The sequence below is a fragment of the Mobula hypostoma genome, chromosome 26 (genome assembly GCF_963921235.1).
Source record: "Mobula hypostoma chromosome 26, sMobHyp1.1, whole genome shotgun sequence".
Taxonomy (NCBI): domain Eukaryota; kingdom Metazoa; phylum Chordata; class Chondrichthyes; order Myliobatiformes; family Myliobatidae; genus Mobula; species Mobula hypostoma.
The window spans coordinates 33,995,476-34,022,733 of record NC_086122.1 but is presented as its reverse complement, the minus strand read 5'-3'; the positions used below and the strand labels follow the sequence as shown (position 1 = coordinate 34,022,733).

The following is a 27,258-nucleotide window of genomic DNA, read 5'->3' as shown; positions in this document are numbered from 1 at the left end:
TGTCAATCTTCATTCCATTTTCCCAGCTGGTCCAGATCCCACTGCAAACCATGTTGGTCTTCCTCGCTGTCCGCTGCACCCCCAATCTTGATGTCATCTGAAAATTTGCTGATCCAGATAGCCACATTGTCATCCAGATCATTGATATCAAAGACAAACAACAACAGACCCAGTATCGATCACTGCGACCCACCACTAGTCACAGACCTCCAGTCACGCTGGCAATGTTTATATTTGTGGCAATGGCTGAGTTGGCAAAAGTAGGATCTGATTTTAAAAAAATGTAGGCCTTGGGTTTGGATTATCCCTGTATCAGGATGTGTTTCAATTTTTATACCTGAGCAGGTACCTGGGCAGGATGAGCAGGGCCTGTGCTCAGGTCATGGTGTGTTAGGGATGTGTCGTTGGGGCTGAGGATTTGGGCAGCAGAGTGTGCTTGAGTTTAGAAGGTTGAGAGGATTGGATTAGAGTGAAAGACGAACATTCAAGGACATCAGGGTCGTCTACTTAAGGGTTGGGTCCAAAAGTACGTAAGGGATTTAGCAAATGTTTGTCTATTTGTTCGTTGTATGCTGTGTCATATGACGTGGGTGATCATGGTCTTTCCGTGACCGTGATTGTTCTTGGCAAATGTTTCTACAGAAGTGGTTTGCCATTGCCTTCTTCTGGGCAGTGTCTTTACAAGATGGGTGACCCCAGCTATTATCAATACTCTTCAGAGATTGTCTACCTGGTGTCACATAACCAGGACTTGTGATATGCACCAGCTGCTCATATGACCATCCACCACCTGCTCCCATGACTTCACATGACGCTGATCGGGGGGCTAAACAGGTGCTACTCCTTGCCCAAGGGTGACCTGCAGGCTAGCAGAGGGAAGGAGCACTTTACCAAGGTATCTCTACCCAAGATAGACAGGTTCCAGTTCAGCATTGTGTCGTGAAGACCAGGTTGACCTGGGAATGACCAGTGATGGTCATTACTAGAACAACTCAGAATAACTTCACCGATAGTTCTCCAGAAGATGCTTTAGTGAGGGGTTAATATAATACAAATGCAAAGAGGATTCATGGCAGGAAGTGCCCAGTTATTTTTGGAGCTATGACAAATGATCTCAAACTGCTATCAGGTTTCACTTCAAAAACAAATGGGTTTTGATTACATAAAAGGAATGTTAGGTGATTGGATTTCAAAATCAGGATCTTTTTGCTCCTGGGCTAAATCGGCCAAAACAAGACAGAGTAACAGTGGTAATGGAGCCAATGTTTCATGTCATAGGATCTCACTTATCACATATTGGTTGTCCAGAGGTGGAGTTGGAATAACTATAAATTCAAGATGTTCTTTCATAATGGAAAAGTGCTATTGCAAGTCAGTACAAGAATAGATCTTGGAGGTACAGTGAAATCTTCAATCTCAGTATCTGATGGTAGTCTAAAGTTAGTGTTCTACTGAGTTGGTGCCAGGGTCTTTACAATGCACAGGTTGGTCCCATCTGAAGCAGAGCCTACAAATTCTTCTATATCTTGCAGTCGGATAATATCATTGGTGATGACCTTTGCTTTCCCCGCACCCCTATAATGTCACGCAGTAAGGAATGTGGCAGCATTGGAAGGGTTTATAGGAGATAAACAATAGATTCCAAATTTATAAAACTTTTATTAAAAAGAACAATCAGTGCAATCCAGAATGAAAATGGTAAATAAAGAAGAACTTTAGATCAGACACCTGAAGGAACATCTTCCCATACAGGCTGAGAGATGTTTTTCTAATCCAGCAGACTGCAAGCAGGAAACTAGAGCCATGAATTCCAAAAAAAAATTGTCTTCCTACCATCCTTGGCGGGTGTGAACATGGAAGTGGGGCAGGCACCTCTTGTTTCTTTGATTTATTGCGTAAATTAAGTTTGCATGTTGTCTCCAGATGCTCCGGTTTCCTCCCTCAGTCGAAAGACGCACCACTTGGTGGGTTAATTGGTCATCCCAGTTGGTTATGGTAGGTTAATTAGGCTCGGGTTAAATCGGGGGATTACTGGGTGGCACGGCTCGGGGTGCTAGAAGGGCCTATTCTGTGCTGCATCTCGATTTAGAAACCCATTAAAGACCTCTCTGATGCTTGCTTCCACTACTTTTTGGTTATTACCTTACACAATGACTGGAGAGGAAGGTTGTCCAAGACGTCAAAAGAATCCAGATGAATTGAGAAGTAAGCAATGGGATGGAAGATGGAATTTAACTCAGACAAGTGTAAAGTGATGCATTTAGGAACTAAAATCAGACCTGGATATACACAGTTAATAACCTTTAAACAGAGAGATCCAGGGGTAAAGGTACAGTCCTGTGTAAAAGCCTTAGGCAAATATATATGGCTAGGATACCTAACACTTGTGCACAGTACTGTAGTAATTTTATATATGGCACTGTACTGCTGCTGCAAAAAAAATCATGGCATGTGTGAGTGATGATAAATCTGATTCTGATCTGGGTCTCTATTATGGACGGAGAGTGGGAAGGGGGCAGGGAGTGGGAAATCATGGTTGGAAAAAGGGAAAGGGAGAGGAGAGGGAGCAGGAAGCACTAAAGAGACATTTTGTAATGACCAATAAGCTAATTGTCAGTGACCACGTGACCTTGCCTGGCATCTCTGGGCTGGGTGTGTCTGCACCCATGCCACACTCTGCCACCTGTCCCACACCCCTCCCGTGGCACTCCACCCTCACCATTCCCAACCTCCTTTGCTCCCGCCAGATTTATAAATTTACTCTGCGCTCCACACGTTGACAAATACAGTCCTGTGCAAAAGTCTTGGGCACCCTGGCTATATATATGTACCTAAGACCTTTGCACAGTACTGTACATTGTTCCATGAAGTGGCTGTGTACTGACAGGGATGTGAAGAAGGCTTCTTCAGCCAACACACTGAGTGCAAGAATCAGAACGGTATGTTACACTTGTACAAATTACTATTTAGGTCACACTTGGAATATTGTGTGCAGTCAGTGTTGGTCACCAGATATGAAATTGAGCTAAAGAGGGTGCAGAAAAGATTCATCAAACGTTGCCTGGGTTGGTGGGCTTGAGTTTTAAATAATGAGAGATTGGATAGGCTGGGCCTGTATTCCCTGGTACAAAGGGAGGGTCCAAGGTTCCGTGATGGATTATGAGAGGCATGAGTAGGGCCGATAGCCAGACTCTCTTTCCCATGCGAGGGATGTCCCTTCGTAGGGTCCAATGTGAAAAGGCAGACGTTTAAAATGGATCTGAGGGGTAAATTTTTCATACAAAGATCTGATAGTATCTGGAATGAGCTGGTAGTGGTGGAGGCAGGAACAGGAGTAACATTTAAGAGGCATCTGTTCGAGTATTTGAATGAGCAAGGCATTGAGAGAGATGGAATTAAGTTCAGCAATTGGGATTATCATAGATGTGATGGGCTGAAGGGTCTGCTTCTTAACTGTACCACACTGTCAATATTGTAAAAGGAGTTACATCCAAAGTCAACATCACAACTACCCCTTTGGCTTTTTTAATAACTTTCATTTCTAAGTCATGTGTACGTAGAGTTGATGTGGAAGGAAGTGAAGTAAAATTCATTTGGTTTGCCTATATCTGTTCTTTCTTCTAGTTACCAGAAAGTCTATTAGAGGAAGAAGCACCATGTCCAGATCCCAGTGTACTCCCTGATAAATGTGTGCAGTAAGTATCATTTACTTTTCTTTGGGATTGAGATGTGATGGGTAAGGTTTACCGCACTGGTTTCCTGCAAAAGTGAACTTTGTTCAGATTTCAAATTCCAGGCTGCTAAGATTGATTAGGACTGACTGTAGTTGTTGGGTTCAATACTAAGGCGACTGACAAATTTACAACTGGCCAGTCTAAGTAGTATTGAGTATCATTCAATACAAAGGACGTTTAGAGCTGACTAGATGGGCCATTGTGGTCTTTTACAATCCTGTGTGATGCTTAGTTGGTTGCCTTTAAATGAGTTACATTAGATCTTGTCTCTGCTCTGAAGCACCTTAATGTCAATAACCAGCTCTCCATCTATTACTCTGGACAACAAAGATTTTGCTTCCTGAATACTTTTGGGTGTACCCTATGGACCTTGGGCTGCTGATCACGAAAATCTCTGTGAAATTTCTCTAACACACACCATTATTTGAAATTGCCTGTATTTGTTATTTCAATTCATAATTCAAGTCAGAATAACTGATGCCAAGATGAGGGAAGGCATTTTTGTTGGTCCACAAATCAAACAATTCATCAGTGACAGGTAATTCGAAGAACTTCTAGTGGGACCAGAGAAAATCACATGGAAGGCATTCAGGGATGTTGTTGAAAATTTTCTTGGTAACTCCAGAGACCAAACCATGTACAGCTGGTGGACAACATGCTTCAAGCACACAAATCCATGTAGTGCAACATGTCACTAAGGATTCATTCCCATTTAGACTTCTTCCCTGCGCATCTTGGCTCTGTCAGTGACGAGCATGGTGAAAGGTTTCACCAGGACATTGCCGTTATGGAGAAACAGTGTCAGGGCAAGTGGAATCTATCAATGCTGGCTGATTATTGTTGGACACTTAAAGCGAGAAGCCTCAGACACTGATTACAACTAAAATCATCAATAAAACACTTTTAGCTTAGTTGAACTATTGCAAAGCATCAACACCATTACGTGATTAAAAGTATCATATTCAATAAAACTCAATTTGTTTCTCCAAATTCCTGCATGACACTATCAATCTGAAATTATATTTGTGTTTATCTTCAAGCAGTCTATCATAAACAAAAAAAATTCTGAGGAAGAAACACTTTCGAAAAAATTTGTTGTCCAGTGTAATAGGAAAATAAAATATTCTTAACAAGTGTAGTTTTGTGGGGGGGAGGGGTGGCCCAAGACTGCAATTGATCTTTCACTTACAGTTGTTTGAAGTGGGATTTTACATGATCAATATGAATATATAGAAATGCAGAATCAGACACAGACAATGTTTATGGTGCAGCATCTTTGATTGACCCGCAAGCAAGACACCAACTGGTATCGCGCCCATCCACCACATGTAGCTGTTGACTACTATCTATCAAATGTTGAAAGGCCTTGATAGAGCGTATCTGGAGAAGATGTTTCCTATGGTGAGAGAGTCTAAAACCAGACTCAGAATAGAGTGACACAGATTTAGAATGGAGATGAGGAAGAATGTCTTTAGTCAGTGGTTGGTGACTCTGTGGAATTTGTTGCCACAGGCAGCCGTGGAGGCCAAGTCATTGAGTATATTTAAGACAGAGGTTGATTGATTCTTGATTGGTCAGGGAATGAAGGGATACGGGGAGAAAACAGGAGACTGGGGCTGAGGGGGAAAATGGATCAGCCATGATGAAATGATGGAGCAGACTAGATGGGCCAAATGGCCTAATTCTGCTTGTGTATCTAATGGTCTTATTGTGTTCTGGCGGGCCATTTCAATCCTAGTCCTGGGTGCATTAATATCCAAGTGAAGGCTCTCATTCAAGCTCAAGCTTATGTTCAAAGCTAATTATCGTTCAACCATACATGAATACCGCCAAACGAAACAGCATTCCTCCGAGGCCAAGGTGCAAAACACAATACCAACAGTCATACACGGCACAAAGCACACGTAGCACATATAAGACAGCAGTCAACATACAGTCACGCAAAATATAACCCAAGTCCATGAATCTGTGGCTGTTGTCAGCAAGGAAAGGCCTGCAGCAGTCTGCAGTCGAACGCAATCTGTCCCGTCTTCCACCGAGCGAACGTTGGAAGGCAGCACTGATGGGAGAGGCCAGCCCCAGCGCGGTATGGATGCTGCGCCACACTTCCCCCAGCGTTCCTTCTCTGAACCAGCTGCGACAGGCAACACCGCCTAGTCTGCGCTACAACGGAGGCTGCACGGCTCCCCCGCCATCAGTCTCACCAATAAACCAGTGAACCGGACTTGCAGTATTCTGCATTACCAACTCCAGTTTATCTTAAAACACAGTGAAAGGCCCAATAAGCACCTCGGAGCTTCCTTGCTGTTTGATTGCATGATCTCATATTCAGTGCCGGCAGCCTTCCAACTAAATGTTTTCTCCCAGTGAGATTAAAAAGCCCAAGTTGCTTCATGTTCCTTAAAATAACTGCGGAGAGCATGGCCATACAGAAGGTAACTATCCAAAATTACAGCAGAGGCAGCAAAAACAATTTTCTTTTTTTTTTTCAATTCCAGTTATTCTCAGAGAGAGGATAAGATGGGGGTCCAGCAGGTTGCACAGGATGACTTCAGTGCTTCTGAAACCAACACACTCCACATGAATGAGTTTCAGTCTGTGCAGACTGACTCTGGCCCCAAAACTGAGTCTGTGATTGAAGCTGGAGAAGGAGATTGCTTGCAGCCAGAAATGACCCACAACAAGGGTAAGGATGAGTTCTTGTACAGTACTGGGCAAAAGTCCTAGGCACATATAGTATGTATAGCTGGTGTCTAAGACTTCTGCACAGCACTGTAGTAATTTTATGTATTGCACTGTACTGCTGCAAAAAAAAACAGATTTCATGACATATGTGCGTGATGATAAATCTGATTCTGATAAGGGTCTCTATTGTGGACTGAGGGTGGGAAGGGGGCAGGGAGGGGAGAATCATGATTGGGAAAAGGGGAAGGGAGCAGGAAGCACCAGGGAGACATTCTGTAATGATCAATAAACCAGTTGTTTGGAATCAAATCACCTTGCCTGGTGTCTTAGGGCTGGGTGTGTCTGCACCCATGTCACCCCCACCCCACCCTGGCACTCCTCTGCCTTCTGTCCCACACCCCTCCCACAATGCTCCACCCTCAACATTCCCAAGATCCCTTTCTCCTGCTGGATTTATAAATTTGTTTTCTGCTCCGTGTTGACAAATACAGTACTGTGCCAAAGTCGTAGATACCCTAGGTGTATGTGTGTGTGTGTATATATATATATAAAATACCCAAGACTTTTGCGCAATACTTTATATAATTGAGAGGCATTAATAAGGTGGAGAGCCAGACTCTCTTTTGCATGGTAGGGATGTCCCATGGTAGGGAAGGAAGAGGTTTAAAATGGATCTGAAGGGTAAGAATCTTGCACAGTACCGTACATCTACACACAGATGCATGCACACAATGAGAGGAGACGTCCAGCCTTTAGAGTGACCTGCGGGCGTGTTTGCAGCATGCTGTAAAATTAGATTCTGAACTGCAAAGCATGCGAGGCCTACAGCCAGCTGACTACACTGGCAATGAGTGCAAAAGTGGCATAGACAAACTTCTGCACAGTCTGAGCAACTGAAATTTTGTTAGCTGAAAAGATTGTGGTTTGGGTCGCTTAGAAACGGTGAGTCATACAGTTAATGCATTCTTTAAAAGAAACTTCTGTATATCGATATCATAATTTGAATACATAAACTCCATTCTTGTTACCATGGTAATTAATGGAAAGCAATGGAATAAATGTTACTTTTTGTTCATTCATGAGATATGGCATCAATGGCAAGGGCAGCATTAATTATCCGTCTCCAATTACCCTTGAGAAGTTGTTGGTGAAGTAGTTGCTGATAAAATTATTGATATAACTGAGTGCCTTGCTTGGCCTTCTCCGGTGACAGTCCTGAATGGTCCAAGCTACTGAGACAACAACTTTCCTACAGGCGGTGGTAAACCAGATTAGTTTTGTTGTGACAACCTGGTAGTACATGAAAACATTTTTTTTTCTAGATTTATCTCTGGATCATGAATCCAGGAAATTACATTCTATTTTGTTGCCTTGTTACACTGCTTATAAAGATTTTATAATTATGGTTGCTACATGGTAACTAATTTAATGCGATACTTCCAGTATAATCTGGCCATTGACTTTTTCAGAGAATTTAGACACAATGTCTACAATGTTCATTTAACCTCAGTGTTACTTATACTTTATACTTTATTGTCACCAAACAGTTGGTACTAGAACGTACAATCATCACAGCGATATTTGATTCTGCGCTTCACACTCCCTGGATTACAAATATTAAATATTAAAAATATTAAAATAGTTAAAATTAGTAGATATTAAAAATTTAAATTATAAATCATAAATAGAAAATAGAAAAATGGAAAGTAAGGTAGTGCAAAAAAACCGAGAGGCAGGTCCGGATATTTGGAGGGTATGGCCCAGATCCGGGTCAGGATCCGTTCAGCACTCTTATCACAGTTGGAAAGAAGCTGTTCCCAAATCTGGCCGTACGAGTCTTCAAGCTCCTGAGCCTTCTCCCGGAGGGAAGAGGGACGAAAAGTGTGTTGGCTGGGTGGGTCGTGTCCTTGATTATCCTGGCAGCACTGCTCTGACAGTGTGCAGTGTAAAGTGAGTCCACGGATGGAAGATTGGTTTGTGTGATGTGCTTTTGAGATACAGAACGTAAGAACAGGCCGTTTGGCACACAATATTGTGCCAAACTTACTCACCAGTAATTAAACACCTAACTAAACTAACCTCTTCTGCCTGGGCAATGTCCATACCCCTCCATTCTGTGCACTTTCAAGAGCCTACGTAAGAGAATTTTAAATACCTCTATCGTATTTGCCTCCACTACCACCCTTGGCCGTCCATTCAAGGCAGACACCATTCCCTGTGTTAGAAAGCACAGACATCTCCTTTGAGCTTAGCCCCCTCTTGGCTTAATGCATGCTCTCCAGTACTGGACATTTCAACCCTGGAAAAATATACCAACTGTCCACTCTATAATCTTATGAACTTCTGTAGGGACTCCATTCATCCTCTTCCACTCCAAAGGAAACAATCAAATTCTGTCCAATCTCTCCTTGTAGCACATGCCCTCTAATCCATGTGGCATCTTGGTAAACCTCTTCTGAACCTTCTTGCTATATAAATAAATAACTTGGATACAAATGTGGGTAGTAATTTCGCAGACAATCTGAGAGTTGGTGGTGCTGTTGATAGTCTAGACCAGGGGTTCCCAACCTTTTTTTATGCCATGGACTCCTACTGTTAACTAAAGGGTCCATCGATGCCAAATTGGGAACCCCAGTCTAGAAAATTGCCAAGGAATATAGCAGGATATAGATCAGATCTCATTAAATTCCCTCCAAACCCTCCACATCTTTACTATAACGGGCCGACCAGAATCAAATGCAATATTCCAGGTGTGGCCTAACCAGTGTTTTCTAATGCTGCATCATAATTATTGTGGATACTTGGGTAGCTCTTTTGATAGATGGAGTCTTGTGTTTCAGATCTTGTAGCATGGTTTTTCTCATAGCAAAGTGTTGATTTTGCTCTTGACCACATATCTTGTAAGGCAGTACTCTGCATCAGAGAGAGTTTTAAAAGATCTCAGAACAACAGAGATCTGAGGAAAGTTTTAAACACAGTGATCACTATTTGGAACTGATGGAGTTCGATACAGATTTGAGCAGAATAGGTGGATTTGAGCAGAATAGGTTTGAACAGAATAGATTTGAGCAGAATAGGTTCGTTGAAAGATAAGAGATCGATTATAAGAGTCAAATGTGGTCTAGAACAAAGGTTTGTTCCCTAAGGACTGGGGTGAGGAAAAATTCCTTTCTTCAGAGGGTTGGGAACCTGTGGAACTCTCGGCCATAAAAGACACTGAATATATTTTAGTAAAGATTTCAAGGTACAAATGACATCATTGGGTATGAGGAAAGAGTGTAGACATGGTGTTGCAATACTCCAGATACAGCTAAACCAGATTTTTATAAAGCTCCAACATATACTCATTGGCCACTTTATTAGGTATACCTGCCTGTTATGTAAATATCTAATCAGCCAATCGTCAGGCAGTAATTCAATGTATAAAAGCATGCAGACATGGTCGAGCGGTTCAGTTGTTCAGACCGAGCATCAGAATGGATAAGAAATGTGATCTAAGGGATTTTGACTGTGGAGTGATTATTGGTGCCAGATGGGGTGGTTTGAGTATCTCAGAACATGCATAACAATCTCTAGAGTTTAGGCAGAATGGTTCAAAAAACAGAAAACATCTGGTAAGTGACAGTTCGATGGGCGAAAATGTCTTGTTAGTGAGGGGGGTCGGAGGAGAATGGCCAGACTGGTTCAAGCTGACAAGAAGGTGACAGTAACTCAAATAAATAGTGTGGGAGCTAAGGCTCCTGTATCTCCTTCCCGATGCAGCAGCAAGAAGGGAGCATGTCCTAAGTGGTGGATGCTGTTTCTTTGCGACAGTGTTCCTTGTAGATGTGTTCAGCGGAGGGAAATGCTTTTTCTGTGATGGGTTGGGCTATATCTACTACTTTTTGTAGGCAGTTTCACTCTTGGCGTTTCCATACCAGGCTGTGCTCTCCATACCACTGCTGTGATCTCTTTGAAATGGCACCTATGTGCTGGTCCTAGGACAGGTCCTCTGATAGGATAATGCAAAGGAATTTAAAGTTTCTTACTTTCTCCAGCTCTAATCCACTAAGGAGGACTAGCTTATGGAGCTCCCGATTTCATCCCTCTGTAGTCAGTAACCAGCTCCTTAGTTCTTTATTCTCATAGCTATTTTAATACTTAAGGAGTTGTGAGAATGGTACTTGTGGACTCTGACAGGTATCTGTTGCTCGTTAGGCTGAGTAGAATATTATTTAACTTTTGCTGCAAGCTTGAGGAGGCTGCTTTCCGGTTGTCAATGGGAGTGTTGAACCGCGTGCAGGTAGCACATCAGTCCTGGCCTTGTGATCAAAGGGAAAGCCCTCAAAAGGCAGATGAAGTTAGGTGGGCCAAAGACTCTGACAGTCAATGATTCATAAAAGGGTTTTGTACGGAGGCAATTTAATCTATCATGCCTTTGATGGTTCTTTACAATTACTCCCACTCCTCTGCCCTTTCTCGTAGCCCTGCACATTTCAGCTTTTCAAGTATATAATGGAATTACTTTTTGCAGAATTGTACTAAATTTGTGTCTACTGCTCTTTCAGGGTGTGTATACTCAGTCATCTGTTACATCTCACCTTAAATCCAGCCTGTCTTTATTGACGATTGAAAATCTGCAGATGCTGGAAATCAAAGTAACGCACACGAAATGCTGGAGGAACTCAGTGGGCCAGGCAGCCTCTATGAAAAGAGTAAGCACTCGACATTTCGGGCCAAGACCTATCATTGGGATTGGAAAAAAAGAGATGAGGAGTCAGAGTAAGAAGGTGGGGGAGGGGAGGAAAAAGTACAAGGTAGTAGGTGATAGGTGAAACCGGGAGGGGGGGGAGGGATGAAGTAAAGAGCTTCACTTTCTCCCTCACCGTTCCCCCTCTCCCCCCTCCCCTCTCCCCTCTCCTCCCCTCTCCTCCCTTCCCCCCTCTCCCCCTCTCTCCCTCTCTCCCCCCTCCTCCCTCTCTCTCCCTCACCATATCACCTTACCTGCCCATCACCTCCTTCTGGCGCTCTTCCCTCTTCCCTTTTCTCCATGGCCCTCTATCCTCTCCTATCAGATTCCCCCTCCTCCAACTCTTTATCTCTTGCACCAATCGACTTCCCAGCTCTTCACTTCACTCCTCCTGCTCTCCCAACTTCACCTTTCACCCACTACCTCGTACTTCTTCCTCCCCTCCTGCTGCCTTCTTACTCTCACAACAGAGAAAACTATTTCCATTTGGTCCAGGAGTCAAGGACTTGTGGCTGTAACTTAAAAATTAGAGCGATATTTTTTCAGGGGTCCTGTTATTACAAAGCCTCCAAATACAAACACTGGCTTCTCCTAAAGACAACTGAGGTTAGGCTGGTTATGAATATTCAGTCCTTCCTGAGGAAAGGTCTCAGCCTGAAACGTCGACTGTTTGTTCATTTCCATAGTTGGTGCTTGATCTGCTGAGTTCCTCCTGCATTTTGTGTGTGTTGTTTTGGATTTCTAGCATTTGCAGAATTTCTCGTGTTTTCAATCAAATTATGTTAGTTTTTGTTAACCAAAATTATTAAAAAGCATACAACATAAAGCATAGGGCTTTTCAATGTTAGTTTTAAGCCCAATCCTTCGACTGTCATGTTTGGTATTGTTGAGGATAGTGCTACAAAACTGAAGCCATCTAATTTGCCGATATTGGCCTTTATGTCTCTTACGGCCAGGAGGGCAATCTTGCTCAAGTGAAAGGAGGCCGTCCTGACCACTCATGTTCAATGGCTATCTGATGTTATATTGTGCCTTGATCTAGAGAGGATTCATTGTTGATTTCTGATTCTAAACATGATTTTCTAATGTTATGGGGACCCTCTCTGAGTTATTTTCATAATCATTGAACTGTTATTAAAGTATGGATTTGAGCCATTATTATTATAATATTATATGGTCAGGTATTTTTTTTCTCCTCTTATTTTTAGCAACCAGCTCATTTTGGTAGTGGGGGTACATTTTCTTTAAATAAAATACTATTATTTTATTTTATTTCATTTAATAATTCAATCTTTTTTTTCTACATGATTGATTTGGAATATGGGATACTGTGATCATATTACTGTGATTTAAATGTAATGTAATTCATATTACTTGTATCCTTATGAATTTTGTATTTGTATTTATGAAATTTATACAATATTAATAAAAATATTGAAAGAGAAAAGCATAGGGCAAGGAGAAATTTGTTCATAGACCATCTATGATCACATTGAATGGCAGACCAGTTTCACGCATTAAATCACTGTCTCCGTGTTTTTACATGAAAGCCTCCTTTATTTTTTTTAATCTCCTTTGTTTATTTGTTCCTTAAAAGCATTATTTCACTCTGTTCTTTTGTGCACGTCACTCTTACAAAAGGCCTCACATGCCGAAGCAAGCTTTGCTAAGGAGCTGAGGCCTGCTTCAACAATTGTTTTATTCATTTATTTATTCATTTTATTTAGAGATAACACCACAGACAAGGGCCGTCCAGCCCAACGAGCCCAGGAGCCCAGCAGCCCACCTACTTAACCCTAGCCCAGTTTACAATGACCAATTAACCTACTAACTGGTACATGGTTGGGCTGTGGGAAGAAACTGGTGCTCTCGGAGAGAACCCACATATTCCACAGGGTGGAGGTACACCCTCCTCTCAGAGGACAGTGGAATTGAACGGTGAGCTCTGGGATGTCGTGAGCTGTAATAGCATCGCGCTAACCACTGCGCTACCATGAAGCCTGCTAAAGATGCTTGATCTCACCTGGTTTGTTATCAGGAAGTCAAAGATGCTGACTGTTTATCAAGTATTTGTCTTTGTGTTTCCCTCCGCCAAGTCCTTAGCCACCTCACCAAGCCCTTTCCCCAATCCTTTCTCTAAAGGGAAGAACTAACAGATGAAAGGCATTTTTGGGCAATGATTAAGGCACCATTCACTAATTTGGCGTGAGTCCACCAAATAGCACTTCTCAAAAGCACCTTTATCAGGCAGAGTACAGTTTCTAATCCTTTCTCTGTTGACATGCTGTGGCTTGCTGAGATATAAAAGTCCTGTGTTTAAAGTGTATTAACTATATGCACAATGTCAAAGCGCAGTGTAAAATATATCATATCATTGACAATCTTGGATCTGATGTGCATGCACAGTTTTTCTTTAATTGCTCATATTTCCAAAGTGTTTGTCACGCTTGATTGATTCACTTTATTTGCTAACCTTGTAGATTTGCTGAAGTGCAGGGATATATAACAAAAACCCTGCAAAGCCACTCAAGACTAATTAAACCCTTTCAAAGCTACCTTTCAAGAGACAACAGTTGTAGGAAAACAACTTCCTCTTTATATTTGTTGTTTTTGTTCACATCTGAACAAATTGAATAATACTTTCCGGACGTCAATAAGCGCTGAAGTGACCTGTAGATATAGGATATTAAAATGTAGTGTTAGGTAAATAAATATTGCTAGCTGAGGTCTTTCATATGGACCTGTTATCTTTTCCTGAAGATTACTTGACTGTTTTTGTTTGCTTCATTCACCCTTCCGTGTACAATGCATCAATACAGGCGATCATCTTTCTCGGAGCACCCACTCTGTACGTGGTCTGTGTGACCACTGTGTACGAGTAGACTTTCACCTTCCCCTAATTGCCAAAAGTGAAAATATTACCACAGGTAGATATATTTCAATTAATGTACAATCTTTACAATTCTGATATTAATGTGCCAACGTTGTAAAAGGAAAACACAACAACAGGAATTCTGCAGATGCTGGAAATTCAAGCAACACACATCAAAGTTGCTGGTGAACGCAGCAGGCCAGGCAGCATCTCTAGGAAGAGGTACAGTCGACGTTTCGGGCCGAGACCCTTCGTCAGGACTAACTGAAGGAAGAGTTAGTAAGAGATTTGAAAGTGGGAGGGGGAGGGGGAGATCCAAAATGATAGGAGAAGACAGGAGGGGGAGGGATGGAGCCGAGAGCTGGACAGTTGATTGATAACAGGGATATGAGACGATCATGGGACAGGAGGCCCAGGGAGAAAGACAAGGGGGAGGGGGGAAAAAAACCAGAGGATGGGCAAGGAGTATAGTGAGAGGGACAGAGGGAGAAAAAGGAGAGAGAAAAAAATTAATAATAAAAAATAAATAAATAACAGATGGGAATGAATCAACTTTTACCAATCACCTGTCCAGCTCTTGGCTCCATCCCTCCCACTCCTGTCTTCTCCTATCATTTTGGATCTCCCCCTCCCCCTCCCACTTCCAAATCTCTTACTATCTCTTCTTTCAGTTAGTCCTGACGAAGGGTCTCAGCCTGAAACGTCGATTGTACCTCTTCCCTGAGATGCTGCCTGGCCTGCTGCGTTCACCAGCAACTTTTGTGTGTTGCTTGTAAAAGGAAAAGCTTATTTTATTCTCTGACCTTGAGACTGTGCTGCATATGTACCTGAAATATTGAAGCTGCTCCTTCAACTATAATTACTATCAAATGAATCCTTGTTTCCCAGTAAAGGCAGCATTAGACAGGTTTTAAAAACGGTACCCTTCGCTCATAATTTGCTGTGCCGTATGACGTGGGCAATCATGGTCTTTAACCATGATTGTTCTTGGCAAATTTTTCTACAGAAGTGGTTTGCCATTGCCACCTTTTGGGCAGTGTCTCAAGAGGGGTGACCTCAGCCATTATCAATATCCTTCAGTGATTGTCTGCCTGGCGTCAGTGGTCGCATAACCAGGACTTGTGTTGTGCACCAGCTGCTCATACAACTGGCTCTCTTGGCTTCACGTGGCCCTGATCAGTGGGGATGGGGTGAGGCGGGAGGCTAAGCAAGTGTCGCACCTCGCTCAAAGGGTGATCTGCAGGCCAGTGGAGGGAAGGAGATCCTCACACCTCCTTTGGTAGAGACGTGTCTCCAATCCACCTCCCAGACAAAGACATAGGAATGTTGTACACATCATGCAGGGATGTCATTGCCATCAGTATTATATACAAGAGGTGCTGCCTCAGGAAGGCAACATCCATCATCAAAAATCGTCCATTCAGGTAGCTCCCATCAGGCAGGACATACAGAAGCCTGAAGTCCCACACCACCAGGTTCAATAACTGCTCCTTCCCTTTAGCCTTTCCGTTTATGAACCAATTACCACAATCCTAATCACTAGAGCTTAGCAAAACTATAACAGCTTTGCAATAAAATATATTTTTTTGTTCTAATTGTGTTCTTTGTCATAAAAAATGTGCATGATATATATTTCTTGTGCTGCTATGAGTATTTTATTGCACCTCCCTGTACGTGAACCTTTTCATTTGATAATAAATTTAACTTTGGCTCTTTAACGACTTGGCCCTAATAAGTATTGCAGAATGGCATTGCAGAGCATATCTCTCCTGTTCCATACAACCTCTTCCGTGAGAACTTCAGTAATTTATGTAATGGAGTATGTATTTGATCATGTAGTGCAGCAGGTCTGAGCGTGCTTTCTCTGTTATTTACACGCTGTGTTTTGGTTTTGCAGATGAGCACATGGAGGTAGCAAGTCAAATATCTGATGAAAAAGAGCAGTTTGTTTCTGGTGATCCACCAGCTTCCCCGTCTCCAGGGATGACAGATCCTCATAAAGTTGAGGATAGAATGAAATACGATCGCAAGCAAGAAGCAATGGCAACATCACCATTAGCAGATGATGCGAGATCAGTGAGTACCAGCTTCTCCTGAGGCATCAGGGCCGTGAAGGGATACGGGGAGAAGGCAGGAGATTAGGGCTGACAGGGAAAATGGATCGGCCATGGTGAAATGGTGGAGCAGACTCGATGGGCCGACTGGTTCTATATCTTATGGTCTTATTATTTAGAGAGCACAGGCCCTTCAGCCCACAATCTCCATGCCAACCATCTTATCCACCAGCTAGTCCCAGTTTCTTACATTTATCCTGTGTCCCTCTAGTCCCCTCCCCTCCAAGTACCTACCCAAATGTTTCTCAAATGTTACTATCATATCTGCTTTGTCAGATCATTCCAAATTCTCATCATCCTCTGCGTGAAAAAGTTGCCTCCTCAGTTTCCTTTTAAATTTTTCTTCTCTCACCCTAAATCTATCCCCTGGAGAAAAGACTGTTACTGTCCATCTTATCTTGGCCTCTTGTGATTTTAAACACTTGTGTGTGGTTGTCCCTCATTCCAAGGAATAAACATCTATCCTGGCCAATCTCTCCCTATAATTCAAGTCATCTAGTCCTGGTAACATCCTCATAAATCATTTCTGCACTCTTTCCAAGTTAACCATGCCTTTCCTACAATAGTGTGACCAAGTCTGTACTTCTAGTGCAGTGTGCTATAACCAGTAACGTGTACATCAGCATTTAAATGCTCCAACTCCAATACTTGGTCGAAAGGTTCAATTATTATCAAAGTATATATGCAGTATACAACGCTGAGATTCTCCTTCTCCAGATAACTACGAAACCAAGAAAAAACGTGGAAGTCAGTCCAGAGAGAAACAGCAAACTAATCCCCCCCACCGCACCAAAAGGAACAGTAACACGATCATCAACCCTCAAACCCCACCTCCCCCGCACGAAACACAAAAACATCGCCCTCTAACTCCTCCTTCTCGCACAAAAAAATCATGAAAGAATGAGCGAAAACATAGAAATTTTTTTTATAAACTATAAGACTGAAAAACAGACAATTTTCCATAGTCCATATCCATATCTATCAATGCAGAAAACCTTGGTAACATCCTGTGGGCACAGTCACAGCCACACAGGCTCCCCTCTCCGGCAGCAGAGCGATCCTGCCCTGACTAATGAAGACCAACCTTCTAAGCACCTTTTCCACTACCCTGTCTACCTGCGATGTTGTCTTCAATGATTTTTGCACTTGTACTCCTAAGTCTCGCTGTTCCATTGCACTCCCTATTGCCCTACGATTCAAAGAATAAATCCTGCTCTGGTTTGACTTGCCCAGTACTGTGAGATTTTGGGTAGAAACTTGGGTAGGTCAACCAAAATGGAACTTGCCTTATGGAAAATTATGAAAAAGCTCAACATTGGGGTATTACCCAATGCCAACATCAAGAATTCCTAGAAATGGCGATGTTTTTCGATCGTCCCACTTGCAGTTCATTGCAAAAAGCAGTTCATGTCTACATGCAGCAGGACCTGGAAAAGATCCAGGACTGAACTGAAATGTAATGCAGCACCAATAACACAAAAGCTGAATTATTCCGGTGTAATTGTAGCCACAGTATCTTGTTGTTTGATGAAGTGAACTTTTAAGGGGATGAATGCAATGTCAAACAAATAGACCATTTTGTTTTGGATAATACAAATCATTCTGAATGAGAATGGAGATGTGCTCACCCACTCTTCTAAAGTACAGTTCGTCGTACTTTTATCTAGAGGAAAAACTTTATGGAGTTTGAGATTCAAATCACTCTTTCCTGAATACTTCTGATTTATATAGTACTGTAACCCCCTCAAATTTGTAGGTAGTCCAGCCACTTACCTCACCTTCCTTTCTATTAATGACTTCCACAGGTTTACAGGAGTGATTCCAGAAAAGAAAGGGTGTACACACGAGGAGCTTTTGGTGGCTCTGGGCCTCCATTGCTGGGGTTTAGAAGAATGAGGGGGTGTGGGGAGGTGGAATCCTCTCATTGATGCATATCAAATATTGAAAGGCCTGGATAGAGTGGATGTGGAGAGGATGTTTCCAGCAGGGGGAGAGTGTAGAATAGAAGGGCGTCTCTGCAGAACAGAGATGAGGGGAAATTTCTGAAGTCAGAGGCTGATGAATCTGTGGAAATGATTGTCACAGACTGCTGTGGAGGCTGGGTATAGTTTTTTTAGATTATGAGGACACGCAGTCCTCTTTTATTGTCATTTAGTAATGCATGCATTAAGAAATGATACAATATTCCTCCGGTGTGATATCACAGAAACACAGGACAGACCAAGACTGAAAAAGTAACAAAACCACATAATTATAACGTATAGTTACAACAGTGCAACAATACCATAACTTGATGAAGAACAGGCCATGGGCACAGTAAGAAAAGTTCAAAGTCTCTCGAAAGTCCCACATCTCACGCAGATGGGAGAAGGAAGAAAACTCTCCCTGCCATGCCTGACCACAGTCCGACTCTGAGTCGTCCGAAAACTTCGAGCTCTGATCAGCCCTCCGACACTGAGTACCGAGCACCATCTCTGCCGAACGCTTCAACCTCAGCCTCGGTCGCCAGCAGCAGGCAAAGCCGGGGATGTTGGGGCCTTCCCTCCGGAGATTCTCGATCGCACAGTAGCAGCAGCAGTGAACCAGGCATTTCAGAAATTTCTCCAGGTGTTCCTCTGCTTCTCATGTCCGTCTCCATCAAATCAGGATTGTGCATGGCGTCCTACTTACAAATACGATATCATTTCACCGGAGAGGCTACGTGCGCTGCGTTGCGCCGCCATCTTCTCCTCTGCTTATAAAGTTCTTGATAAGTTCTTGATTTGTAAGGGCGTTGAAGTTACGGGGAGACAGCAGGAGAATGGGTTTGAGGGGGAAAATAAATGGGTCCTGATCGAATAGTGGAGCAGGCTGAAGGGGCTGAATGAACTAAATTCTGCTCCTATGAGCCCACTAGGGGAAAGGCAGTTCTGGACTGGGTGCTGTGTGTGTAATGAACCGGATTTGATTAGGCAGCTGAAGGTAAGTGATCTTAACTTAAGAACAAGTACAGGTTTTCCCCGCCATTTGAAGGTAGAGCGTTCCACTGAAATGGTTCGTAAGCCAAAATGTCGTAAAGTGAAGAAGCAATTACCATTTATTAATATGGGAAAAATTTTTGAGCGTTTCCAGACCCAAAAAATAACCTACCAAATCATGCCAAATAACACATAAAACCTAAAATAACAGTAACATATAGTAAAAGCAGGAATGATATGATAAATACACAGCCTATATAAAGTAGAAATACTTTTTGCAATCATTGAAGCACAGTCTAGCGCAGCAAAAATCTCACGCATGCGCTCTCGGCGGAAGGCACTGTCAACACAGGCGCTGTCAGCAGAAGCACTCTCTCCAGTAACCTTTAAGCTATGAGGCTGCCAAATCAAACCAAATAACAAATCATACTAAACACAAAAATACACAACCTATATAAAGTAGAAATAATGTATGTACACTGTAGTTTCACTTACGGGAATCGGGATCGGGATAGGCTGAGTCATCGGAAATTGGGATGGTGGGAGGTAGAGGAGACTGGGGTGTCATCTCATCGTAGTCCATTTCCAATAGGGCAGCCAAGCCATCTTCTTCTATGTCTGCCTGCCTCAATGTCGAAGTTCAAGGTTCGTCATCTGCTATGGCTGATGTGCAAGGCTTGAAAAACGACAGTATACTTGACTGCTGAGCCTCGCGCATTTTTAGATCATACAGTTCTTTGTAAGCACTCAAAACATACTGCAACCTGCCCTAAACCTACATGCCCTTTCAAAATTAAAGTCATACTTTTCTGCAATCATTGCAGCGCTATCAATCGCAGCGAAAATCTCACGCAACTGCTTCACGTTCAGTCCCTGGACGACTTCATTTTCGCTACTGCGTTCGGTTTCGATTGTTATCCTTTCCTCTTGCAATTGCATCAGCTCTTCATCTGTCAATTCTTGGTCATGGGATGCCAAAACCTCTTCAACATCATCTTCGTCAACTTCCACAAACCCAGCCTCCTTAGCCAAGCTCACTATTGTCGTATTTATTGTTGATGGTTCGAAGCCTTTAAAGTCGTTCACTGCTTCGGGACATAGTTTCCTCCAAACGCCATTTCTCAGCGAGACTGTTAGCCTATCGAAAGCATCTCCAATGTTGGCGATTGCCAGTTTAATATTGTAATCTTTCCAGATCTCTCGCCAAGGTGCTCCGGAGTTGCCCTCTCTGTCAATAGCACTTACAATAAAACGCATCACATTTTGCGTATAGTAAGCCTTAATTGTGGCTATTAGGCCTTGGTCGCACGGCTGCAGCAACAACGTCGTATTCAGCGGTAAGAACACAACACGAATGTTACCGCCATACTCGGTAATGCCAGGCGGATGAGCAGCACAATTATCGACAATCACAAGACACCTATTATCGAGGTTATTTTCTCTACAGTATTTTTCAACAGAAGGACTAACGTATCTGCTCATGTACTCAGAAAAAAGCACTTGGGTGTTCCAACTGCTTGGATGTGAACGGAACACAACGGGAAGTGTTTTCTTATCAACGCCTTTAAGTGTCCTCGGATTTTCTGAATGGTACACTAGTAGAGGCTTAGTGGCGTTAATAATAGGCATTAGGATAAACCTGTCCTTCGATGCCTTGTGTCCCTTAGCCTGCTTTTCTTCCTTCAAAATAAATGTCTTACTCAGCATTTTTTTCTAATAAATTGCAGTTTCGTCACAGTTAAACACTTGCTTATATGAATAACCACCTTCTGTAAATATTTTCTTTAGTTCTGCTGGGAAACCTTCAGCAGCTTCAGTATCAGCCGAAGCACTCTGTCCAGTAAACGTTAAACTATGAAGCTGCCCTCGCCTCAGAAACCGATCAAACCACCCGTGACTACCTTTAAATTCCACTTTCAGCCAGTGCTTTCTGTTTCAGATTAAAAAAGCTGACTGATATCTCCTTAAGTGTAAGATAACTTAAAGGAACACCACGTTTTGTACACCCATCAATCCACTCAAGCAATAGACTTTCCATTTTATCCATTACTGGATGCCGAGTAAGAGAGACCACTTTGCTACGAGCAGAACCAACAGTAACATTAGCAGCTTGCAAGGTTTTTTCTCTCTGCGTATAAATAGTGCGAATGGTGGATGCAGGCAAGTTCAACGCACGGACAATGTCCTTACTTCGTTCACCACGATCAAAATGTTAATTATGTCTAGTTTTAAGCTAAGTGTAACACCCTTATGAGCTCTTTTATGCTTCTCCGATACCTTCGAACTCATCTTGCCAATGGATGCACAAAATAAATCGAGATAAAGCATGTGTTTAAGCAATGGCGGCTAGAATGCAGTTCTGGGGGAGGAGCTTGGCTGTTCGGGGTGCGCGCTACTTTTTCCCCGCACGTCGCCATTTTTCGCACGCTGCTTTTTTCGTAACAGTGAAAAAAACTTCTGTTAGCGAAAACAGGGTACTAATGTAGGTCTTTCATAACAGTGAGGTTTCGTAAAGCGAACGTTCGAAAAGCGGGAGACACCTGTAACCATAATAGAATTCACACTGCAGTTTGAGAGGGGGAAGCTAAAATCTGATATTACAGTGGAATAACATAGAAAACATAGAAACATAGAAAATAGGTGCAGGAGTAGGCCATTCGGCCCTTCGAGCCTGCACCGCCATTTATTATGATCATGGCTGATCATCCAACTCAGAACCCTGCACCAGCCTTCCCTCCATACCCCCTGATCCCCGTAGCCACAAGGGTCATATCTAACTCCCTCTTAAATATAGCCAATGAACTGGCCTCAACTGTTTCCTGTGGCAGAGAATTCCACAGATTCACCACTCTCTGTGTGAAGAAGTTTTTCCTAATCTCAGTCCTAAAAGGCTTCCCCTTTATCCTCAAACTGTGAACCCTCGTTCTGGACTTCCCCAACATCGGGAACAATCTTCCTGCATCTAGGCTGTCCAATCCCTTTAGAATTTAGAATTTAGGGGAACTACAGAGGCATGAGAGAGGAGCTGGCCAAAGTTGATTGGAAGGGGACACTAGTAGGGATGACGGCAGATCAGCAATGACTGGAGTTCCTGGGTGCAATCCAAAAGATGCAGGATAGGTGCATCCCAAAGATGAAGAAGTATTCTAAAGGAAGGATAAAACAACCGTGGCTGACAAGGGAAGTCAAAGACGGCATAAAAGCAAAAGAGAGGACATATAATAGAGCAAAAAATAATGGGAAGTTAGTGGATTGGGAAGCTTTTAAAAACCAGCAGATGGCAACTAAAAAAGCCAGAAGGGGAGAAAAGATTAAATATGAAGGTAAGTTAGCCAGTAATATCAAAGGGGGTACCAAAAGTTTTTTTTTCAGATATATAAAGAGTAAAAGAGAGGCGAAAATAGACATCAAACTGCTGGGAAATGACACTGGAGAGGTAGCAATGGGAGACAAAGAAATGGCAGAAGAATTTAATGAGTATTTTGCATCAGTCTTCACTATGGAAGACACTAGCAGTATGCTAGAAATGCAAAGAGTGTCAGGGGACTGAAGTTGAGTGTCGTTGCTATTACTAAGGAGAAGGTGTTTCGGAAGCTGAAAGGTCTGAAAGTTGATAAGTCACCTGGGCCAGATGGAATGCACCCCAGATGGAGGCTTTAGTAATGATTTTTCAGGAATGGCTAGTTCTGGGATGGCTCCAGAGGACTGGAAAATTGCAAATGTCACCACACTCTTTCAAAATGGAGGGAGGCAGAAGGAAGGAAATTATAGGCCAGTTAGCATGACTTCAGTGGTTGGAAAAATGTTAGAGTCTATTACTAAGGATGAGGTCTCAGGGTACTTGGAGGCACATGATAAGATGGGGCAAAGTCTGCATGGTTTCCTTAAGGGGAAATCTTGCCTTTCAAATCTGTTGGAATTGTTTGAAGAAATAACCAGCAGAATAGACCAAGGAGAGTCAGTGGATGTTGTTTCCTTGGATTTTCAGAAGGCCTTTGACTAGGTGCTGCACATGAGGCTGCTTAACAAAATAGGAGCCCACTGTATTACAGGAAAGATGGGATAGAAGATTGGTTGACTGGTAGGAGGCAAACAGTGGGACTAAAGGGGGCCTATTCTGGTTGGCTGCCGGTGACTAGCAGTGAGCTGCAACGGCCAGTATTGGGATCACTTCTTCTCACAATGTCAATAATTTGTATGACAGAATTAATGTCTTTCTGGCCAAGTTTGCAGATGATATGAGATAGGTGGAGGGGCAGGTAGTGCTGAGGAAGCAGAGAGGCTGCAGAAGGACTTGGACAGATTAGGCGAATGGGCAATGAAGTGGCAGAAGGAATATAGTGTAGGGAAGTGTGTGGTCATGCACTTTGGGAGAAGGAATAAAGGCGCAGCCTACTTTTCAATCAGGGAGAAAATTCAAACATCAGAGGTGCAAGGGACTTGGGAGTCTTCATGTAGGATTCCTTATAGGTTAACTTGCAGGTTGACTCAGTGGTAAGGAAGGCCAATGGAATGTTATCATTCATTTCGAGAGGGCTAGAATGCAAAATAAGCATGTAATACTGAGGTTTTATAAAGCATTGGTCAGAGCACACCTGAAGTATTGTGAGCAGATTTATCTAAGAAAAGATTTGCTGACCTTGAAAAGGATCGAAGGAGGTTCTCAAGAATGATTCCAGGAATGAAAGGGATAATGTATAGGGGGGGGGGGCCTGTACTCATTGGAATTTAAAAGAATGAGCCTATTGAAAATGGAAAGGCCTAGATAGAGTGGAAGTGGAGAGGATGTTTCATATAGTGAGTGAGTCTAGACCAGAGGACACAGCCTCAGAATAGAAGGTCATCCCTTTAGAATGGAGATGAGGTGGAATTTCTTTAGCCAGAGGGTGGTGAATCTGGGGAGTTCATCTCCACGGACTGCTGTGGAGCCCAAGTATTTGATTATATTTAAAGCAGAGGTTGATTAGGTTCTTGATGTATAAGGGTGTTAAAGGTTATGGGGAGAAGACAGGAGAGTGAAATTGAGAAGGAAAATAGATCAGCCATCATCAAGTGGCGGAGCAGACTCGATGGACTGGGTGACCTGAATTCTTCTCCCATGTCTTGTGATCTTATTAGTGGTTCATGCTGTTAATGTCCTGTCTGACTGAGTCCTCTGCAGATCTGCTCAGTGCTGCCCTCCCTGGGATTGACTGGCTATCGTAGCTTCTGCACCGCATTACTGTATACATCTGAAACTGAGGCAAGGGGTAAAAAAATCTATCAGCTGTACAACTGGGAATGCTAGTGACCCGGTGCAGCACTTTCGAGTTGATATATCACAATCAAGGCTGTTGCAACTGTTTTCATAAATGTAATTTGTTTCAGGTCCAATTACGCAACAGAAGGAAGAAAAAGGGTGAGTAAAAGTTATTTTTTTCCTTCTGAAGCTCTTAACACCTAGAACTTTAACCCATGTCACTAATTCAGGAAAAAGAGCCCATGAACTCAGCCACCCTTGACAACACTGTACTTAATTGTAAGGAAACCCAAAATGGTGGATGATGGACTCCCTCTTGTGGTGTTGGCTGTACTGCCTAACCATGCTACAGGCTGTCTCCAGGTAACTACTAGTTCCATTTCTACAGACATCCATAAATCAAAAAATACACAAAAATTTCTCAAGATGGTAACCTCACCTGCACAGTATTGCAACGAATGGCGTCAACAGCACATAAAAATGATAAGAAAGAACAATTACCTGAGACGGAAGGAGAGAGAGGAAACTAGATCCTCCATTGTAGGAATAAATGTTAAATGTGCAAAAGCCTGCAGATGCTGGAAATCTGGAGCAACACACACAAAATGCTGGAGGAACTCAGCAGGTCACACAGCGTCTAGGGGAAAGAGTAAACAGTCAATGTTTCAGGCTGAGACCCTCCATCAGGACTGAGAGGATAGGGGGTCGGGGGAAGATGCCTGAATTAAATGGTGTGGCGAAGGGAAGGAGGACAGGCTGGAAGGTGAGAGGTGAAGCCAGGTGGATGGGAAAGGTCAAGGGCTGGAGAAGAAAGAGTCTGATAGAAGAGGAGAGTGGACCATAGGAGAAAAGGAGGGAAGAGGGGACTCGGGAAGGTGATAGGCAGGTGAGAAGACGTAAAAGGCCAGAGTGGGGAATAGAGCAAGATTCTTTCTTCTCCACCCCTTGACCTTTGCCACACACCTGGCTTCACCTATCAGCTTCCAGGTAGCCTCCTTCCCCTCCCCCACACTGTTTAATTCAGGCATCTTCCCCCTTCCTTTCTAGTCCTGATGGAGGGTCTTGGCCCAACACGTCGACTGTTCACTCTTTCCCATAGATGCTGCCTGACCTGCTGAGTTCCTCCAGCATTTGATGTGTGTTGCTCGGGAAGAAGTGTATAATTGGGACTTTTGACTTTATTAATACCATGGGAGCTGATTCGTTTCTAAGGGTGTCCATGAGTTGGATATTGTTAACCAGGAACAGACAGTACAGCACCGCACACGTCATTGAGAAAACGCAAATTGTGCAGGTTGAGTCAGTGGTAAGGAAAGCAAGTGCAATGTTAGCATTCATTTAGTATATACCTTGGAGAGCATTCAGACAGGCTGCATCACTGTCTGGTATGGCGGCGTGAGAGGCTACTGCACTGGACCAAAAGAAGCTGCGGAGGGTTGTAAATCTAGTCAGCTCCATCTTGGCCACTAGCCTACAAAGTACCCAGGACATCTTCAGGGAGCGGTGTCTCAGAAAGGCAGCTTCTATTGTTAAGGACCCCCAGCACCCAGAACATGCCCTTTTCTCACTGTTACCATCAGGTAGGAGGTACAGAAGACTGAAGGCACACACTCAGTGATTCAGGAACAGCTTCTTCCCCTCTGCCATCCGATTCCTAAATGGACATTGAACCAGTGAACACTATCTCACTTTATATTAAAAAAGTCTGTTCTTGCACGATTTTTAATCTATTCAATATACATGTATTGTAATTGATTTATTTATTTCTCTTCTATATTATATATTGCATGAACTGCTGCTGCTGGGTTAACAAATTTCACGGCACATGCCACTGATGATAAACCTGATTCCGACTCTGATCGTGGTACTGATTGAGCAGACTGACATTTCCCATTGTGAACTTGGATGCTGAGGGAAGGAAGATTAGAGAGAGAGCATGGGGGTAGGTTCTGGAGACGGTTATTACGAGAAGCCGACTCTGACTTCAGAAGCATGTAAGACTCTCAGGTGAAATGTAAGAAGGAGACTTCCTGATAATCACTTGCTGATTAATCTCTTTCAACTGATGGATCATTATCGTCCATGCTAAACACAGTTGTAAGGTATATTGAAGGTTGTCAGGGCAAAGATAAGTACGTGGATGGCTGTGGTCCAGGTGCAGGTCGATGGGAGTAGGCAGTTTAAATGGTTCGGCATTGAGTAGATGTTTCTGTGCTGTACTTTTCTATGACTCTAAAAGTGTCCTGGGTGCAAACCCTCAATATTATTGATGAATGGAACCTCAAAAGCATCCTTACAAATGGACTAGTGAAATTCTGGGATGTTGGTGCTAGACCAGGTTTGCAATTGATGGAAAAGGAACACAGAGACAAACCCCTGTCCTTGTCCTCACCAGTTTATCTTCCACAGATTCACCTGTCCTTTATAGTGCCAATAGGAGTGGCTGTCATTACAGTTCTGGCGGGGTCAGAGTTCAGTATGTTGTGTCAGTCTTCTAACAGGAACGTCCCTGATTTTTTTTCTCTCTCTCTATGATCACAGGGGTAGCAACTGCACTGAGCCGTAGACGGATCTCTTGCAGGGACCTTGGTCTGGGCGAATGCTATGGCTGGCTTTGGAGAAAGAAGGAGCACACGAGGTTCATGAGCCAGAAGTGGAAGCGCTGCTGGTTTATCCTGAAGGGCCACACCCTGTACTGGTACAACAGTGAAAACGTGAGTGCCTGAGAGATCAGTTGCTTCTGCGGAACAGACTCCAGTGCTGATTTATGGGTAGCCAAATCTTCTATCCTAAACTAGAACAAACAGTGTCTGATTACAACAGCCAGACATCTGCCTTGCCACATATATGGCCCTTTTACCCAAAGGAAAAAGAACCCTTTATTTAGAAGACACTTCATGGACCTCAGGATATCGCAGAATGTTTAAC

The 27,258-nt window shown here is 43.1% G+C and overlaps 1 protein-coding gene across 2 annotated transcripts in view; it reads left to right on the top strand.

Annotated features, from left to right (window-relative positions):
* Positions 1-27,258, top strand: part of cnksr1 (connector enhancer of kinase suppressor of Ras 1) — a 91,619-nt gene that overhangs the window by 29,919 nt on the left and 34,442 nt on the right. For both annotated transcript variants that reach the window (XM_063033807.1, XM_063033808.1), the window contains 5 exons: positions 3,625-3,695; positions 6,233-6,420; positions 15,918-16,096; positions 24,459-24,489; positions 26,872-27,044. In XM_063033807.1, the coding sequence (XP_062889877.1) occupies positions 3,625-3,695; positions 6,233-6,420; positions 15,918-16,096; positions 24,459-24,489; positions 26,872-27,044 (642 nt within the window). The remainder of the gene's footprint in view (positions 1-3,624; positions 3,696-6,232; positions 6,421-15,917; positions 16,097-24,458; positions 24,490-26,871; positions 27,045-27,258) is intronic.